This window comes from Panthera pardus, unplaced genomic scaffold, assembly GCF_024362965.1.
Source record: "Panthera pardus isolate Hobbes unplaced genomic scaffold, ASM2436296v1 HiC_scaffold_27, whole genome shotgun sequence".
Classification (NCBI taxonomy): domain Eukaryota; kingdom Metazoa; phylum Chordata; class Mammalia; order Carnivora; family Felidae; genus Panthera; species Panthera pardus.
The window spans coordinates 59564950-59585470 of NW_026526843.1; the positions used below are offsets into that span (position 1 = coordinate 59564950).

At 36.0% G+C, this 20521-nt stretch overlaps 1 protein-coding gene across 2 annotated transcripts in view; it reads right to left on the reverse strand.

Annotated features, from left to right (window-relative positions):
- Positions 1 to 5827: 5827 nt before the first annotated feature.
- SH3BGRL (SH3 domain binding glutamate rich protein like) overlaps positions 5828 to 20521 on the reverse strand; it is a 110427-nt gene continuing 95733 nt past the window's right edge. For both annotated transcript variants that reach the window (XM_019429488.2, XM_019429489.2), the window contains exons 2-4: positions 18707 to 18892; positions 14111 to 14191; positions 5828 to 7157 (exon numbers count right to left, since the gene is read on the reverse strand). In XM_019429488.2, coding sequence (XP_019285033.1) covers positions 7125 to 7157; positions 14111 to 14191; positions 18707 to 18892 — 300 coding nt within the window. In that variant the 3' untranslated portion in view covers positions 5828 to 7124. The remainder of the gene's footprint in view (positions 7158 to 14110; positions 14192 to 18706; positions 18893 to 20521) is intronic.

The window sequence follows — 20521 nt, forward strand, 5'->3', positions numbered from 1 at the left end:
GGGGGGAGGGCTGGCCTCCCTCCTACAGGGGTTTCTAACAGCTGTTTGGTAGATCCTCAACCTTTGACTTCGTTTGATGGATGCCTCAGGTCGCTTTGACACAAGGAACATCTGATATATCCTGAGCATGGGACACCACCCAGGAGTCAAGGGGGATCTTTGTGGTAATGGACCTTCTCTATTTTTTCTCTTCTGTCCCCAAGGACTCTCCCTTGAGATGCTTTTTTAACCCACTGGAAACAATTCAGATTACAATATTTAAGAAAGGACTGATATCCTGTAACACTGCATGGCCTTTGTAGGATCTAGCAGTTAGATCTCTTCTGCAGGAAACAGGGCAAATCGACAAAGGTCTCCTAGGCCCAGACCTTCTTGGCTCTAAATCAGGACCTGGATCTAAAGGCCTCTTATTATCTAAACTGGCCTCCTCCAAATAAACTCAGGTTGCTGGAGGAAACACAGGCCATCCCTAATGAAGGGGATACTGACTCTCTCTCTCACTGTTCCTAATAATGGGAGCTTCTCTCTCATTCATATCCTGGGTAATGGCTTTAATTGGAACCAAATGGTTAGTCTACCCCAGGACGGGGACTTTAAGGAATGCTCCCAAGCAGAGCAGCTGCCAAAACTCCCTTTGTTTTGGGGAAATTCCCTGTCTATTCTGACCTGACATGGACTGCCTAATTCCACTAGTTGGTGGAAAACAAAAAACAAGGCATCTGCTCCTCTGTCCGAGTTGACAAGATGTAGAACTGGGAACTCTTCCTCTACCTGCTGGCAGCATTTCACCTCTTCTGCCTTCTCCTGTTTCTGCACCACCTCGGTTGTGGCCTGCAAAGCTGATTCTATCCCATCCTCGGTGCCTCCTCAGGCACCACTGGCTGTCTAGGAGCAAAGAGCACCCACTTGGACTGCCTACTTCAGATTTTGCCACCAGTGTCTCAGGTGAAAATTGATAATGGGGAACAGATTGTCTTTTAAGTGGATGCAAGTGGAACATATTCAGTGTTTAAGCTAATTTAATTTTGTTGGTTTAATTAAAATAGACATATCTTTAGAGTTATCAACATTAAATATAAAACTCTTATTCTATCTAGGATTATTGAAGATAAATAAGCTCGTGCTGTCTTTATTGCAATTTGTTAACAAAAAAGATGACTTAAAATGATGGTTAATTCTGTCTCAAAGTTTTCATGGGTAATTGTTAAGATAGCTTTCAGTCTTCTGTAACCTAAAACTTTAACGTGTTGCTCACATGATAATTGGGATTGAATTAAACTGAACATGGGATTAAATGAGCTGAGGAAGATTATAGTTTTGATTCTTGTTGAAAATATTGCTGGTTCTGTAATGTTTCCTCTTCCAGATTAAGGAAACTGTCTCTTAAGATACCTATGATATACAAAAATGTCATAAAGTATTTATTTGTAAACTGAAGCATTTATCTTTTCTCTCTACATAATTCCTCTGAAATTCAAAAAACTCTCAATGAGTATTCTTTCTTTCATGGGAATTACAATTGTTTGCATAAGTTCAATAAAAATCTGTTCATCTTGTAACAGGTCACTATTGGAAATACTGATAATTTTACCAAGGCTTTGACTGGAATGTCATATTTGAGGATGACATTCATAGAGTCAGATATGATCAGACAGCTTTAAGGAACTAGGGTTGGCTTTATAAAACATGGAGCCATAAAGCCCCTTGGAAATGTTGGCCTGGTGCCTTGCTTACAGAGTTCCCAGCAGTCTTACCAGTTGAGTAAAGAATGTCACTTCCTGGCAGTTGCACGAAACTCAGGATACTTTGAGGACCTTCTGAAGAGGAATTTGCCCAAATCTACAGGTATTGCAGGCATGTCTGATGGCAATACTTGGCTTCTGGCTTGGAAAGCCACTAAACATTCAATCTAGATTTCTTATAAAAAGTTCCAGCAAAGCAAATTTTAAAAGATCTGTATGATCAATCACTACTCTTGCTGAGTTTGTGTAAATAATTAGGCCAAGTTTGTTAAAACTGGACTTGTTTTACAAATGAATTAGTCTTGATTTGATTATCTCCAGAAATGACGGTTACTAGAGAGAAAAATTATTTTAATAATGCACATTTCTGGATGTTAAATTTTAGTTCTGATAGTCTTTAAATGTTGTTTGCCTAAGCTAGACAACTTGAGGTAAACTTCAGAGATATTGTCACAATAGAACAGGTATGGACAATCTTCTTGCTTGTTATTCTGTGGGGATAGTAACAGGTCCCAATAGGTATATTATTTATTTAAAAAACTAGAATGGGATGGATTTCCCCAACAATTTTATGAAAAGACTATAGTGCTTTATTAAATTATTCCTTGAGCCCAGGTTAACTCATACATCTCTAAATGAATATACAAGTCATAGTCTCCCTAAACCTTATCTGTAGTTATTAGAAACCCACCCCATATAAACGAAGGAAATATGGTTTATTTAAAGGATTGGAAGTCTACTATAGGTAAGGGATTTAACTCCAAAAGGGAAGGGCCCCTACTGAGTCATATTATGGAATCCCACTGTAGTTAAATTAGAAGGCCATTACTCATGGACTCCTATATCAAGAATTAAACCTGGAGGCACCTGGGTGGCTCAGTCGGTTGAGCGTCTGACTTCAGCTCAGGTCATGATCTCACGGTTTGTGAGTTCAAGCCCCATGTCGGGCTCTGTGCTGACAGCTCGGAGCCTGGAACCTGCTTCAGATTCTGTGTCTCCACCTCTCTCTGCCTCTCCCCTGCTCATGCTCTGTCTCTCTCGTGTCTCAATAAATAAACGTTAAAAAAATTTTTTTTAAAGAATTAAACCTGTACCTTCCTCACAGGAATCTAGTATTGTTGCAGGATTTTTTACCACAATACACAGAATTCATTGCCTTGCCACTTTGAAGAACAAAGAGGTGGACACAAAATGAGCAGCAGGCAAAAGTTTATTAGAGTATAAGATTAGAAAGGAAGAATAGTAGGAAAGTTCTGTTTACAGAGAAGGGATGTTTGAAAGTGAATGCCTGAGAACTCTAGGCAAGGGTCCTTGTTTTATAAGGTTCTGGTCAGCCCTCCCTCTTCCCTTTCCCCTTGTTCCTTCCTAGGTTCTACCCTTATTGTCTTTTCTTTTTTTTTAAAGTATTTATTTATTTTTGACAGAGAGACAGAGCATGAGCGGGGGAGGGTCAGAGAGAGAAGGAGACACAGAATCCGAAGCAGGCTCCAGGCTCCGAGCTGTCAGCACAAAGCCCGACAAGGGGCTTGAACTCACAGACCTCGAGATCATGACCTGAGCCGAAGTCAGACGCTCAACCGACTGAGCCACCCAGGCGCCCGTACCCTTATTGTCTTGATAGCTCTAGGTGCTGGGTTGTCCATGCCTGATTGGCTCGTTTTCATTGTTATGAGGGGTTGTCTATGGCTGCACTTAGGTCTTTTGTCAAATTCCAGAGGGAAACCTGAGGGGGAGTAGGCAGTGTCTGTTACATTCTTAAGAGGAACTTTTATGCCCAGGGTGGGTTGCTGTGCTCAGACACTCTCAGCATTGTTCCAAAATGTGTCTTTCCCCACCCAGGGACCTCAGATCCTAGTCCTTTCCCTCTCTGCCTATTTCATTCTTTTTTTTTTTTCCAATCATAGTATGCCAGCTGACATGCCTTATTCCTGTGAACCAGTGGAAGACCTTAAATTTCTCTTCAAATGACAATAAAGGACTGGAGATTTTTTTTTGGCTTCTCTTTCTCATAATATTAACCTTATTTTGTTGTCTTTTCTGGTGTCTGCCTGGTGCCAAGACTCCTTCACCACCATAACTTCTAGCTGACAGATGATCTTTTCTACTCAAGGAGGTTCATATATGTTGTCTACCTTAGATTGGCTGCCTTTGCCTTTGGTAACTCCTGTATATGAACACCCAACTGACCAATGTTGACACACAGTTAGGGACATCTCTACACCCCTGTTGAGCAGGAAGAAGTTACAGAAGAAAATACCTTCCACCCTCAGAAACCTTAAAGATTTTAAGAGTCAAAAGTTTTTAGGGGGAAAGATGTGGGAAACAAAGGCAGAAGGAAATGGCAGATAGAATTAAATTTCTTTATAACCTGCAGCCCATTGACAAATACTTGAGGCAGGCAGGGTAAAACTTTTCTCTAAGCACTCCCTACTGTCTTAGAGCTAATGCTTTACTAGAGGGAAAAACCACCTTAGTTTGACAATAGCTAGGCCTTCAGTATCCTGTGAGTCTTCTTTAGCATATGAAAATCTCATTGGAAACTCCCCTTGATTTTACCTCCCCCAACTCCCAAATATATATAACCAGTCTCTCCACAGGGTCCAGGGCAGCTCTGCCCATGGGTCCTGTCCCCGTGCTTTAATAAAATCAACTTTTTGCACCAAAGGTGTCTTCAAGAATTCTTTCTTGGCCATAAGCTCCAAACCCCACAAACTCCACCATCACCCCAAAAACCTCATCAGCAATGATTTCAAAAATTATAAAGAAGGTATTTGTAAGACAATGAACTGCTGGAGGAATGATTAACTCTTCATGTTCATAGTATTATTTCTTGTACTCCCATTTATAATATCAAAATAATTCACCATGATTAATGATAGGATAGTGAGCCAACAGAAGTAATAGGGATTTGCCATGTACTATTTGTCATTATCATTTAAGAATATTATAATTTAGTACCATTACTTTTCTCATAATTCAAATGAATTGAAATATGATTTTGAATGAATAAGTATAAAATAATTGTCCACTTAGAATACTGCAAGAAACATTATCAGTGATGAGGGAACTTGGGGCAAGCTGAGGGCAAAATACAGGCTGGCTTTCCCCCCAACTCCCCTGACCAGGTGGAATATGTGTGATATTTCTCAGACACTCCTGGCTACCCAAAAACAAAGGAAAGGGGTTTAAGTGCTTGCCATGGTAATGTGGGAAACTAAGGCAAATGAAAAATTAAATTCCCTTACTGCCTACAGCCAATTGACAAGTCCTTGAAATCAGCAGAGTGACCGCCCTCTAGGAGCTCAGCTCAGCTGCTTAGATGATGACAATTTGCTAGGGGCAAAAGAGAATCTTACCTTTTTTCCCAGCCTCAAGGATCCTGTAAGTCAAGTTCCTTTATCTCAACTGCTCAAGATACATGCTGGCAATCATACTCCAAGCTTATGGTCTCCTGATATACATCTGAAGGGTCTTATGACTGAGGTTTTATTAAACAGTAATAAATGGCATTTTCCTAGCAACCACTAGCCCCTCAAGGTCCTGGAAACCTTGCTTCCAAAATTCCTTAGAGACTTACTCTATCCCTGATCCCCTCTCAACCTGAGGATATATAATGAGTTACCTGTCACGACCTCAGTGCAGTTCTTCCTACCCATGGGTCCTGTCCCCATGCTTGAATAAAATAAACTTTTTGCAGCAAACACATCTTCAAGAATTTTCTCTTGGCCATTGGCTCTGGACCCCATGAGTCCCCCATCACCCCAAAACTTCATAAATCAGCATTTAATAAAGCTCAGGAGAAAATATTGACCAAACATTTTTCTAGCATTTTCCAGAATCAATTACAAGGCACACTGTTTTCTCTAGAGTTCTCTATGGCATATTTTTGTAGACAAAACAATGGAACAATTCTGTTTAATTCTAGTGTATATAGCAAAATTTAGAATCCTAAAAAAGGAAATTTAGAAGTTACATTTAAATTATTTTCTGTTATTTTTTCTTTTCTCCTTTCCCACTTTCTAAAACATGTATTACTCATCTAAAATTACTATTATACTATTTAGAAACTCCAGGAACACGTAAAATATGTTTCTAAAAGGACTGAGTTTATTGTAAAGCATCACATTAAGGTTGAATCTCAGTAAACAAAACTATGTCTTCACTGTATGTTGATTTTGGCATAGAACACAGACTTGCACACATCAAATGATAGGGTAAAGTAATTTAAAGTAAAAGGTGTTTTTTTTTAAGTAATAAAGTAGTGTGGAACTAAGGTACAATATGTATATCTTCTGGGTAAGTAATTAAGCCATAATGTTTTTTGTTTTCTTACAAGTTTTCATAATTAATATTTTAAAAATTGACTCTTTTATCTGATACTTGTGTTATCACTGGAATAGAAGCATAGAAAAGATTCTCTCTGCTTAGATTTACATATTCATACAATATGTGCCCAAGCTGAAACAAACACGTCAAATATCTGAGAGGTAGTGGCATTCATGACCACAAGTTGTTTTAAAAGGGTGAACCATTAAGATTTTTTTTAGCAAAGACCTAAGGAAAACCAGTCTTGGGCATTGAGTGCTGACCTATTTTGTAATAGTTAATTAGAAGTCTGAGCTTTTTGCAAAAGAATGCCATTTTAAAATTACATGCTATCCCACTTTCATTATATATATATATATATATATATATATATATATATATATATATACATGTTTCACTGAGGCAAGCAACTTAGAAACATAATTGCATCATAGCTCTGCAGTTAAGCGAGGAACTTGTCAATTGAACATATCTGTTTTTTGGGTTTTTTTTGTAGGAGATCATCTATTCTGATCATTGAAGTAAACAATAAAGGGCTACATTTAGAAGCGTAAAAAACCTGTTTAGTACATAAAAGTTTCAATTACAGAATAATGGGAATGTTATAATTACCATAAGAAATTACAATGTCTGACATATAAAAATTACCTGCAACTGCTTTTTAATCACAATAATGTTATATCAAAGGGTACATATTTTTGTTAACTAAAATTAATGAGGCAATTTTGGAACAAGAGACAGATTCTTTTGCTCTGTTTTAGAAGCTGCAATAATAATACCAGAAAAGGCACAGGTCTTTTTTCTTTTTTACAATCACTGAAGTATATAAAATGCCTTGGCAGATAACAATACTATTCCATGACATCTAAAAATTTTGTTCACTTCTCATTCTCCTCATCATAATATTCACATTTTAATTATGTATTATTCATTTTGTTTGCATGTGAAAACACCAAATAATCTATTATCTCAACATTAAGCTGATTTCTTTTGAAGATAATTTTAAGAGCAATAGAGATTCCTTTTTCAGGATGCTTAAGGCAGAATGTTTCAGGTTCATGCTTGCTGCTTTGCCTGAGCTTCTGCTTCCTGAAATGAAAAACAAACAAAACATAAATTTAAATATCACAAAACAGACATCCATGTACATTTTGGTTGCACTATATTAGCTCAAATTATTAAGAATATTCAAAAACAAAAACAAATGGTTCCCAGAGAAGACTGCTTAAAAATTCTTAATAGAAAAACTATAAAATAGAAACTTCTGCTTAGAAGCAGATGTAATAGAAGACTGCCTAATCATTACTAATTGTGTGAAATAATTCCATAAAAGCCAGGGATTTCCAATTATAGTTCAAATTTAACAAAATAGATGATTTCATTTCTCTGTGATTTTTCATCAAAAATTGAGTGTTCAAAAACATTGTCACCTAAAGTTTACAGTTAGTCGTTTTGTTTAATTAAGGTTTAAATTACTTAAAAAATGTGATGTTTATTAAAATGTTGTTGCTTTAAATTTTATAACGGTAGGCAGGAAAACAGGTCAGGTTTTCTTTCTTCTCCTCTGGACAATGAGTATTTCTACCATAGGAACTCTGACCTATAGGTGTGCTCTGGAACCTACCATACTACTTGACACAAAATACACTTCAAGGAAAGTTTATGGAACTAAAGATGGGTGGTAAGAGTGACTTTGGTGAAAGAAACTTCAGAGTGAGGTTGTAGAAATCATGCATACTAGACAATATAATTCTAAACACCTGTCATAAATTGAATACTTGATGGTCTCAGGAGGAGTAGGAGCAGCTGAATACTCCAAAATGAGCCTCTGATACTATGCCCAGAAGAAGGGGGAAAAATCAAAAATGAAAGATGCTAGATTCTTACAAAACAAAAAAAAAAGGTAGATATGAAAGAAAGAAGGATGCAAAAGAGTACACTATAATTCATTCTTTTTAATTTTTAAAAAAATGTTTATTTTTGAGAGAGAGAAAGAGAGCACAAGTAGAGGAGAGGCAGAGAGAGAGGGAGACAAAGAATCCAAAGCAGGCCCCATGCTGTCTGTGCAAAGTCTGATTTGGGGCTCAAACACATGAACCATGAGATCATGACCTGAGCCAAAGTTAGAAGCTCAAATGACTGAGCTGAGCCACCCATGAACCCCCGTAATTCATTCTTAATACATTTTCAACAAAACAAATGTAAAATACTACCTTCCAGAAACCTTGGCAAAAAAAAAAAAAAAAAAAATCCTAAGCGCTTTTAAAACTTTAAATATCATGTTTGGTTGTCAAAATGAATATATCTTAGACCCTCATTATGCATTTGTTTCATTTTATGGAACAAGCTTGTGAGAATTTCCTCATAACATAATGAATTTTACACTAAGACCCCTCAAAGGCTTAGCTCATATCGTTGGGGAAGTAGTTATATAAAAATGTGAATATGGGCGCCTGGGTGGCTCAGTCGGCTGAGCATCCAACTCTTGATTTCGGCTCAGGTCATCACCCAGGGTCGTGGAATGGAGCCCTGTGTACAGCTTTGTGCTGAGTGTGGAACCTGCTTAGAATTCTCTCTCTCTCTCTCTCTCTGTCTCTCTCTGTCTCTCTCTCTCCCTCTGCACCTCTTTCTGACTCGTGTTCTCTCTCTAAAAAGAAATAAAATATAATAGAAATAGAAATAAAAATGTGAATATGTCCTAATGTGAAGTCCTTCTTTTTATGCACATCTAATGCCTCTGAGTAACCAGTATTTTGGAAACACCCTAAATCCCTAAAGTCACATCCTATCACTCTTTGCTGTAATTAGTTATAAATCCTTTAGCTCTCAGTTATCCCTTTTAATGGAAGAAATTATTGGCACAGACATCCAAAACAAAAAAGCTATTCAATTTTTTTGTAATTTGTCTTTGCAATAATACATTATATTTAAAGTAAATTATTTACTTTTCTAATTATATTTTATCCATCAAATATATAAATTGTGCTAAAATATTTGTTAGTACATAAATGTAAGTAGCCAATATCTATAGTTCATGGATTATCTAATTAAACTGAGAGATTTGGAAATAGCCATATGAGGTATCGTCCCCCTTTATTCCTAATATAAACATCATTCCATAAATGTACCAATTTTGCATCAGATAATCCTGGGTTCAAATTTCAGCTCTGTTACTTAATCATTATGTAACCTTGGACAAATTAATTAAATTATCTGAGCATCAGTTTCCTCCTCTATAAAATGCCATTGAGGACACCTAGCTCATAACGATGGTTTAAGGATAAAATGAGTTGTATGTGAAGGGTCTAGCTCAGTGCTTGGCCATTTCAGGCATACATCCTTCTTTCCTGCTTTTCTCTTCTCCACTTTTTGCCAAGTAACTAGGACCAACACCACAGCTAAGTGAAATTAATATAAAATTTCTCTTGGAGATGTGGTAAAATAGAATGGGCTTAGTGGAAATAGGAATGTTTCAAATCTCACAGCAGAGGCAGACTCCATTGCTCCTCCCTGAAGCAGGGTGGTTCAACCAAAGCTAATGAGAACATTTCTGTAACCAGCATTCTCTACTGCCTCAATATACTACTAGTGAATATGGGTCCAATAATTTTTTCTCTCAACATGAACATCACCAGATTTTTATTTTTTAGTAAAAAAATGTTATTTTATTTCATATCTGAAAGCCATCACCTTCTATAAAGAAATGCTAGTGCTAAGGAATAATCTTCCATATTAATAAAATAAATAGTAAATATTAATATACCCTGTTTTGAATGCATCCATATACAAAATAATATAAAAATTGTCTTTCACAGGAGGACTCCTTGTTTTATGGAAATATTTGTCAGAAGATATTTTTAAATACCAAGATCTCCACTGAATTGGTTTTGAATAATTTTTAAATGTAAATAGAATGTGTGCAAGTTATTTGGAACATAAAGAAAGGAGAAAAATATTCATGTTTAGCTATGGTTCAGTTCAGTCTCTTAACAGAGTATTAATTATACAGTAAAAACAATTATATACCTTATTATAATGTATCTTTTCACAAACTCATTTTTTAATGAAAGCACTAGTTCTTTCAGTGAATAAACTATTTTTGTTGACCCTATTTTTGGACATTTAACTTGTTTTCAAAGTTTCAGGATTATATATAGTGCTTTGAAACATATTTTTATCCATAAAACTCATTCAGTGTTGATTTATTTTGGTTGACCCTACTGTTAGACATTTAATTTACTTCCAAAGTTTTAGGATTGCAAATAGCATTTTGATTTATGTTTTTATTCATAAAACTTTTTCCATGTATAGAATTATTTCATTAATGAAAACTATAATAACCCATGTGAAATTACTGGGTGAAGAACTATAAACATTTTAGGGTCCTTGATACCTGTTTGCCATCCTGGTTATCAAAAGAGAGTACCAATTCATACTACCACCAGCAATATGTGAGCAATTTAATGCACCCTTCTTAGCACTGAGTATTATCCTTTGTTTTATATTTACTAATTTCATGGATGAAAATTGAATCTCATTTTATCACATGTCTTTATTGTCAGTGCATTTTTCTAATGTGGGTTAACTAGTTGAATTTCTTATTTTGTATACTTTCTTTTTTTGAGAGAGTGTGTGAGCATGAGCAGGGGAGGGGCAGAGGATGAGGGAGGGAGAGAATCTTAAGCAGGCTCCATGATCAGCACAGAGCCCAATGCTGGGCTCCATCTCACCACTGTGAGATCATGATCTGAGTTGAAATCAAGAGCTGGACGCTTAACTGACTAAGTCACAGTCACCCCTTATTTTGTATACTTTCTATTTGTCAGTTCTTTCTGGAAGGCTTATTGTCATGTTAAATTAAAGGGGGAAAAACTCTGAAAGCTGAGCTAAAGAATAGAAAAATCATCATTCCAATATCAAATTTATCACTTTTAGTCTTGGAAAAAAACCTATTAAAAACCTATGAAATACTAACATTCAAAATCTTCCTATCACCAAATAAAAGACATAGCATAGGGAATATAGGGAATACTGTAATAGTGTTACATGGTGACAAATGATAGCTTACCATAATTTGTACAAAAGTTGAATCACTATGTTGTACACCTGAAATTAATGTAACATTGTGTGTCAACTATACTCAAGTAAAAACAAATTAAACAAAATAAAACAATCTCCCTATCACCAATCCTCCCTTAACTCCACTGTCAACTCAAGATCTTTTCTTATTATCCCAATCTATCCACTCTATCCTTGCTAACATGCACTGTTTTACTTTATTTTTACTCCTAGGCTTAAATGAGGATGGAAAAAAAAAACTATCAGCTGACTGGCTCCACTATGAACTCATCAAGTCTAGCTGGACCCTCTATTTTGCTCAGCCATACTTCCATTCACAATCTTAATCTACTCTAGCCTATTTTCACCAACTGAATCCTTTCAATTCTCCTCAAAGTTCTAATACCTTAAATTTCCCATCACACCTAGCAGATGACCTTACACTAAATATAAGACATTTTAAAATATGAACTTCTCTAAACTCCTTGCACATTACAATTTCTATTTTTATCCTTCTATTCTCATTCTCTCCAGTGTCAGAAAAAAATGCATGTCCTCTCCTTTCCAAGACTAACTCTTCCCCTGGATCACTCACTTTTTTGTTTCCTACATGATGTTTGTTTTATTTCCCAGTCACTCAGGTTAGAAGCCCTGTATATAGCTTCACTTCTTCCCAGTTCTTTACATACACAAACATCTCATAAATTTCTACATCTTATTATACATGAGTTTTCTATATCTCCTAAATTCATTTTTCCTTTCCATGGCCACTACACCACTTGGCCCTCTTCATTACTTTTCTGGACTTCTAAAGTACCCTCTAATGGGTAGGCCTATCTCTAATATCTCATTTCTCCAATATTTTATAATCCATATAGCTTTCAAATTTATTCTCTTAAGACATAGATCAAATCACATCTTAAAGTACAGAGATAATCTTATCACTGTATTCCCCCTTTTCCTACCTTGGCTTTTAGATACCTAGAGGATAAAACTGAAAGTACCTAACACAGCATTCATAATTTAGTCCAAACCTACCTAGTCAATCTCACCTCCTCTATTTAATATGCCCTATTATGGAGACATGCAGCACTACACTTTGCTCCCTGAAAATATCATCATGTGAAGCTACATGCAGTAGTTCCTGTTCTGCCTCTATGAAAGACACCTTTGTGTCATTTCAGTATTTTTGAACCCCTAACAGCTCAAATGTCACTTCCTCTGTGAAACTTTCCCCAAATTCCTTAATAATAATTTATTATTATTTTCTCTGGATGCCTATGGCACTTTTTTTCACAACATACAGAATTTACTATAATACATGTTGGATTATAATTATTTGTAGTCATATTTGTTATATAATTATTTGTATACTTTTCCTTCACTAGGTTAAGAACATTTTGAAGGTAGTGACTATGTTGTATTCTCCATATTTGTCTCACCATCAATGTCAAGTTAGTGTTTGGCACTCAATAAATACTTACTGAATGAATGACTTCTACTTTTAACTAAAGAAGAGGGAGTAATCAGTCACAGAAAACAGATAATCCTTTTCATACTTCCTCTTATCTGAACTTAAATCAATGATTTAACTTGGGTTTTACTAACTTGATTAAACAGAAATGTCTTACCTAACATTTCTTCCAACTTAAATTATACAAAGCCTAAAATAAGACATTTTATTCATGGGAAAAGAAATTTCAGGAAGGAAACAGAATTTCACAGTGAATCAGACAACAATGTTAGTAAATGATCTCTAGTTGAAAACAATCAATAACGCAGATTCCCAAAATTAGAGAAGGAGCTGGAGTTCAAAGAATCCATTTAACATAAAATTAGTTGCTATGAACAAAACATAAAATGATAGAACAGGGGGGTATACATTCTGATTAAGCCAGTCTGTGTAGAAAAGACCTATGGTAAAAAGCATGGGGTCCCTGGGTGGCACTTCAGTTCAGGTCATTATCTTTTGGTTCATGAGTTCGAGCCCCACATTCGGCTTGCTGCTATCAGCGCAGAGCCTGCTTCTGATCCTCTGTCCCCCTCTCTTTATTCCCCTCCCTTTCTCATGCTCTGTCTCTCAAAAATAAAAATAAACATTTAAAAATATTTTAAAAAAGAAAAGACCTATGGTAAAAAGCAAAGGTATATTTAAAGCCCATAGCTTTGAGACATTCCATTAAATAGGCAATTTAATTTTTGATTCTTTTCTTTATATGATCTCCCCTGGAAACACTGCCATTTGAAAAATTATTTGTTGTTGGCAGGGAGAAAGTCCCAAATTTAGCCAGCAATTTAGTGACCAGTTTAGAAACTCAAATGCTCTTAATTTTTATGTAATTTTTTAAATGTTTATTTATTTTTGAGACAGAGGGAGAGAGAGCGCGAGTACGGGAGGGGCAGAGAGAGAGGGAGGCACAGAATCTGAAACAGGCTCCAGGCTCTGACCTGTCAACACAGACCCCGATGCAGGGCTCGAACCCACAAATCGTGAGATCACGACCTGAGCCAAAGTCGGTGGCTCCACCGACTGAGCCACCCAGGCGCCCCAGTGCTCTTAGTTAATTTGAATGGGTGACTCCAGCATTTACTCTCACACAAAGACAATAGATGCTGCCAAGAAGATTACTATGATGCAAGATGTGTTCTGTTGATGTAAAACCATTCATGACAGCTGAAATAATGGAGTCTTTAAAGTTGGTAACCACTTATTTATGAATGGGTCAATGAGAAATCTACTGCTTTGGGTAACTTGATGGGGAAGTCACTCCACCTACCTCCCACTCACATACTTTATGTATTTGATTATGCGCATGTCTGCCCTACCAGGAATTAAACGCATGCAAAAAAGGAACATTTCCTTTCAGCCATGTTACACTGCCTCTAGCTTAATCTGAATACATAATAAAGGTAGACATCTCACGGACTAAAAAACCCAGCAGCAATAAAATGGCTAATAAAGCAAGGAAAAAAAGGAATCATACCTTTGAACCAGGTGGAGCTGTCAAGCCTAAAAAGGCATACACTGCATTATTTTCTCTGGCTTCAAAGAAGGCATCATAGTCCTTAATGAATAGAAGGAAAAGAGAATAAGCAATATGTAACCAACAAAGGAAATAAAAGAGTAAATTTACTCATAACTAACTGATTGGTGAACCTTTTTTTTTGGGGGGGGGGCACATAGGTTATCGAATTTCCATAGTGCTAGGACTCTGGGAAATGTAGTAAAGAATCAAGGCGTGTTAGATCCCATTTAATGTGAGTTAGAATATATGCTATTTTGTGGGGCAGAAATTTCAAAACGGATTATTTAATATCACATAGCATTTAAATCTGCCTCAGGCCAAGTAGCTTTCTCCACAGCTAAAGCAGCCAACTATTTGCCAGCAAGAGGTTGCTTATTTCTAGTAGGAGGCTATTACTTCCATTCCCTATTATTTCTCTTTCATTATTTATTAAGATAGAGATATCCTCAGAACCTTCAGTAGACTGAATATTAGCTATATATGCCCAAGACCATAAGAGTAATAAATCTGTGCTGGTTTTGGAAGGAGGGAATGAGATTTTCATGAAATATGACCAGAAGAGCAAATGGACCACTAAAAAGTTTCAATTCAGGGATCCATGAAAAGCCTCACATGACTGAATTTGGTTGGGCTTCCCACTGTCATCCTCTAAGCCACTAAGCATGCTTTACAAGTAAATAGAATTGCCTAAATTTGACTATGACATATAATCAATAGCAAACCTACTTAGAAAACTTGGAAACCTACTGTCTATAACTGGCCTTACTTTGTTTAATTTAAAACACACAGAAATAAGTCTGGCATTTTGGCTGATTTATTGGAGGTGAAGAGCACTCATAATTTTCTGGTTTCTCTAGAGACTTCCTCACCAACAGATTATAAATTATAGTTTTCTGTATGTGTATGTGTAATTCCTGGTACTTGGAGTATCTGGAGATATAAATTTTAGATATATGTATAGTTCCTGGTACTTGGAGGATCTCTCAAGCCATGGATGATCCTAAATTGGAACCTCACCCCAAGAAACATCAGAATTTCTCTCTCTTATTTAGGGATTCTTTTCACAGTAAGAATTGATTAGCCCTACTGGAATCTCCCAAGGATTGACTCAAAGCACCTTATCATGTACCCTAGATGCTGACAAAGGAATAAACCCTACACTGTAGGCACATATGAACAGTATCCTATGAGCTCACTCACTCTTTGAGCTCACTATTCTAAAGTGAAACTAATTGGATACTGATAACAATTTCATACTAAGACACATTACCTTTAAAGCACTCAAGGTAAACAATATACAAACAATATATATCATTTCTAAACTCAACCACTTGGAAGTAAACAAAATGTTAGTTGAAAGAGTCCAACAGTTGTAGAAGAGGTATTTCTTGCCTCTTGTTCAAAGTAACAAAAAAAATTCTTATCAGTCTTTAAGTTCATGTGAAAGAAAGTAGGTCTTCAACTATATTTAAATCTGATCATAAAATTCTACTCTACTGATCAAAAAATGCAACTCTAGTTCAAGTGTTTTGGGATCAAAGTGTATATATATATATATATATATATATATATATATATATATATTAGATGTTTATTTATTTTGAGGCAGGAGGGGCAGAGAGAGAGGGAGAGAAAATCTCAAGCAAGCTCCACACTGTCAGCATGGAGCCTAATGCGGAGCTTGATCCCACAAACTGTGAGATCATGACCTGAGCCAAAATCAAGAGTCAGACACTTAACAGACTGAGCCACCCAGGTTGCCCTGGATCAAAGTATATTATCTTTTTTTGGCCTTGGACTTTGCAAACCCAAACAGGTTTCTAACTCTGAGACAAAAGAACATTACCAGTTTCTCAATTGACCCAGATTAATTAATTTATTCTGAAAATATTTATTAAGCACCTACTACATGCCAATCATTTTTTTGGTGCTAAGAATACAAGAGTAAACAGAATATTTTTAACTCTTTTTTAATGTTTTATTTATTTGAGAGAGAGAGATAGAGAGTGCAAATGAGCGGGGGAGGGGCAGAGAGAGAGGGTGATAGAGGAAAGGCAAACAGGAAATGATAAGGAAACCCAAAGATTAACAACAGCAAGAAGCTACTACCACAGCTACAAGGTTAAAGGAAAGAGTAGAGAAGATATTACAAAACCCAGGAGCTGAGACATGTAGTACCACAAAGGAGACATAGCCACTGTCATGGACACTTCCAGAAGCAAGAAAGAGAAGAATACCTTGGTTTTTCCTCTGTCTTCCACTCTACCAACCAGTATCTCCTATTATTGGCCAAACCTAATAGGTAGCCAGTCACCAACGGAGATTGAGAAATGTAATTTACTGAGGTCAACCTCCCCCATAATACAGAATGGAGGAAAAAAGAATGAAAATGGGATCTTTGCATAAATAGGAAAATGAAATACACAGTGTTTCAACAGAAAAGGTAAGAGATTTAGAATAAAACAGATTTAGGCTTAAATCCTAGCTGTATGGTTTAGCAAGTCAGTTAGCCTTCTTCTAAGCCTCAATTTCTTCATCTGTAATACAGGAATAACAATACCTACCTCATGGGATTAGTATGAGAACTAATTAATATAATACACATAAAGCATGTAGCACAATAGCTGACATATCGTACATATGTTTTCTATGAATAGTTACTATATATTCTTCTCCATATGAGTCTGTATAGGGATAAATTTTAATTCTTATTGTTATTAAACTCCTAACTTAGTGTCTGGCATATAGCAGGCATTCAGTAAAAGTTGGATTCTCTTTGCATTAACAAATATTTATTTGATCAAGTCTCACCTCCTGCCCCTTCCTTTCCATCTCCTTATTTCTCAGTTTATTTCTATATTCTTATTTCTTATTTCTTATTTCTATAACATACTTATTTCTATAACATACTCCATTCCTTTACAGTGTGGCTTCTGTGGGAGAAATAAACCAGGTAAATGCTTCTCAAACGTTACCCTTATAACCTAAAATGTGCTTGTTTTCAAAGTCAAATGAGTTAAAATTTCTGACTCAAAAAAGTTAAGAGAATATATGCTGGCTTAGATTGCACTGGATGGCCTCTGAGGCCTCTTCCAGCTCCTGGTATTCAATAATTTGCAGAAATTTCCATTAGAGAGGCACTGAGGTTTCACTATCTAAATGAAGAGCCTAATTGCCTTTTCCTTATCTGCAGAGTATGTCTTTACACATTGGCCCCATTAGCAGCAACAGATGAAATCTCCAGGATGCTCCTCAGGACTGAACAAATTGAATTCACAGAGAAAATATTTTATGCCAATAAAGTTCTCAATTTTTCCATGGTTCCTCCCCTAGATTTTCTGAATTGGCACATAAAAAAGATCCCCACCCAAAAGTGTCCTTCTTACTTCCATATAAACCTGTAGAAGATTTGGATTGCTGGCTCTAATACATTTTTCTCTCAGTCATGCTAATTCTGAGGACATAGCAGTGCAAACAATTCTTTACTAGAAATTCCTATAGTCCTCACATATGCTTTCTGTACTGTGTCATCACATGGATATATATTTATAACCACATTCCAATTGTTTCAGGTGTGTGTGATTCTTCCGACATCTCACTCCCAACCAGCTCCTTAAGAGAAAAGACTGTTTTATTTATACTTGTACTTGCCATAGTATCTAAAATTGCCAGAGACGATAGATATTACTAAAAGAATAAAGGAAACTACTCTATGGTTTAAATGAACTAAAGATGGCATACTTGAAAACACCAGTCACAAAGCAAAAAATCCATTTTTGTTTCCTTGTTACTTACATGAGTTCAATTAGCTAACTTAAGATTTTATGAAAATTCATTAATAATATCAAAATAAGGGGCACCTGGGTGGCTCAGTCAGCTGAGCATCCAACTCTCGATTTCCATTCAGGTCATGATCTCACAGTTCGTGAGATGGGGCCTCACATCCAACTCTGTGCTGACAGTGCAGAGCCTGCTTGGGATTCTCTCTCTCCCTCTCTCTCTCTCAAATTAAAAAATATATATATTTTAAATAATATCAAAATAAAAGTATTACTAGATTCAAGTAGGAAATAAGATATTACTCTTTTTTTAACTACTTTTAATCTAAAGAAGTAAAGCAGCTGACTTCTTTCAGAAACTTCTTCATGGACAGGACAGAAACAACACAATTGCTCTAGATAGAATTCAGATGAAGAAATGGAAAGGCAAGGCACCTTCCTAGCTCAGTCGGTACAGCATGCAACTCTTGATCTCAGGGTTGTAAGTCTGAGCCACAGGATGTGTGTAGACATTACTTAAAAAGAAAATCTTTAAAGAAAGGGAAAGGAAACTATGTGCCCAAGGTCTGTATTTATGCATTTACAGGAAAGTTGTGGGGTAGGGATGGATTACTCATCCATCTGCTTCCTAGTAGAAATATCCTAGCTGCCTTGGTTGGATGAAGAGATGAACAAGATAAATGGCTGTATGCAAATTTGGGGGTGGAGTGAAGGGGATAGGATGGATGTGAGGCAATCCATTTCGATAAAACAAGAATTTAAATCAGTTTCTTACCCCACGGTACTGGCTTTCGTTGAAAATCTGAGGTGGCAGGGGGTACCCTGTGGCTGGTCGATTGTTTTCAGGTACATTTTCTCTCATCCACTTTCGATTCTCTTCATTGGCTGCAATGTCTTTTTCTTCAAATCCTATTTTGTTAGCTTCTAAAAAACCAAGCACATCTTGCTGTTTCTTCTTAATCTAGAACCCAAAGGACAAAGAAACTATATTGTTGAAAAAAAGATTTTGTTGTTTTTATTTTTCAAATTAAAAGCCAGTGTTTGTGAACTAGCTGAAATTAATTCAGACACGGATCAAGATTTGTGGTTTCACAGAAGATATGTAGCTTTTCTTCTTTATTATTTTGTTGTTAATGATGTCTCACAAGTGGATTGAATAGCTTTAAGTCTACAAATCCGTGTATAAACCTATTTTTTTCTTTTTCCAAAGAAAACTCCCACATCTAATGATGCAGAAGTGAGGCTAGCTAATGCATATCAATAACCTAAAGTGCAGTTAAATCAAAACTGAGTAGTGGGAAGCTTTGCTTTCTGATTATCTACAAGCTTTCCTTAGTTTCAGCCTCATAGAAAATCTTTCCAAATGACTTGAGATTATGTCCTTTTTTTGCTTTAAATTTTATCTTTAATTTTTATTTTTGTATTTTTAAATTAAAAAGTCCATAATTATTATAGCTTCTAAGTGATTTTAGATCTTCCTCATGACAGAATAATTCTTAAAAATATATACCTGCTAGCATTTTTCCAGTTCTTTTTTTTAATTAACTTTTTTATTTCAATCCCAGTGTATTTAACAGTGTCATATTAGTTTCAGGTGATTCAACAATTCCATACATCACCCAGTGCTCATCACAAGTGCATTCCTTAATCCCCATTACCTATATCACCCATTCCCGCCCCCCACCTCCCCTCTGGTAACCATCAGTTTGTTCTTTATAGTCAAGAGTCTGTCTCTTTGTTTGTCTTTCTCTTCTTTTCTTCCTTTGCACAACTGTCTTGTTTCTTAAATTCCACATATGAGTGAAATCATAGGGTATTTGCCTTTCTCTGACTGACATATTTTGCTTAGCATAATACTTTCTAGCTCCATGTCCTTGCAAATGACAAGATTTAATTCTTTTTTATGACTGAATAATGTTCAATTATGTATATATACCACTTTTTTTTCATTCATTTATCTACTAATGCATACTTGGGCTGCTTCCATAATTTGGCTACCATATACCATAATGGAATAAACATAGGGGGTGCATTTATCCTTTTTAATTAGCACTTTTGTATTTTGGCGGTAAATAGTAGTGTGATTACGGGATCATCGGGTAATTCTATTTATACATTTTTGAGGAACTGTTTTCCCCAGTAGCTGCACCAGTTTGCATTTCCACCAACAGTGCAAAAGGGTTTCCTTTTCTCCACAACCTCACCAACACTCGTTTCTTGTGCTTTTCATTTCAGACATTCTGACAGGTGTGAGGTGATAACTGATTGTGGTTTTGATTTGCATTTCTCTGACAATGAGTGATGTTGAGCATCTTTTCATGCGTCTATTGGCCATCTATCTGTCTTCTTTGGAGAAATGTCTGTTCATGTTTTCTGCCCAGTTTTTAATTGGATTATTTGATTTTTTGGGGTGTTGAGTTGCATCAGTTCTTTATATATTTTGGATACTAACCCTTTATTGGATATGTCATTTGTAAATATCTTTTCCCTTTCAGAAGGTTGCCTTTTAGTTTTTTTTTACTGTTTCCTTCACTGTGCAGAAGTTTTTGTGTTCATGTAGTCCTAACAGTCTATTTTTGCCTTTGTTTCC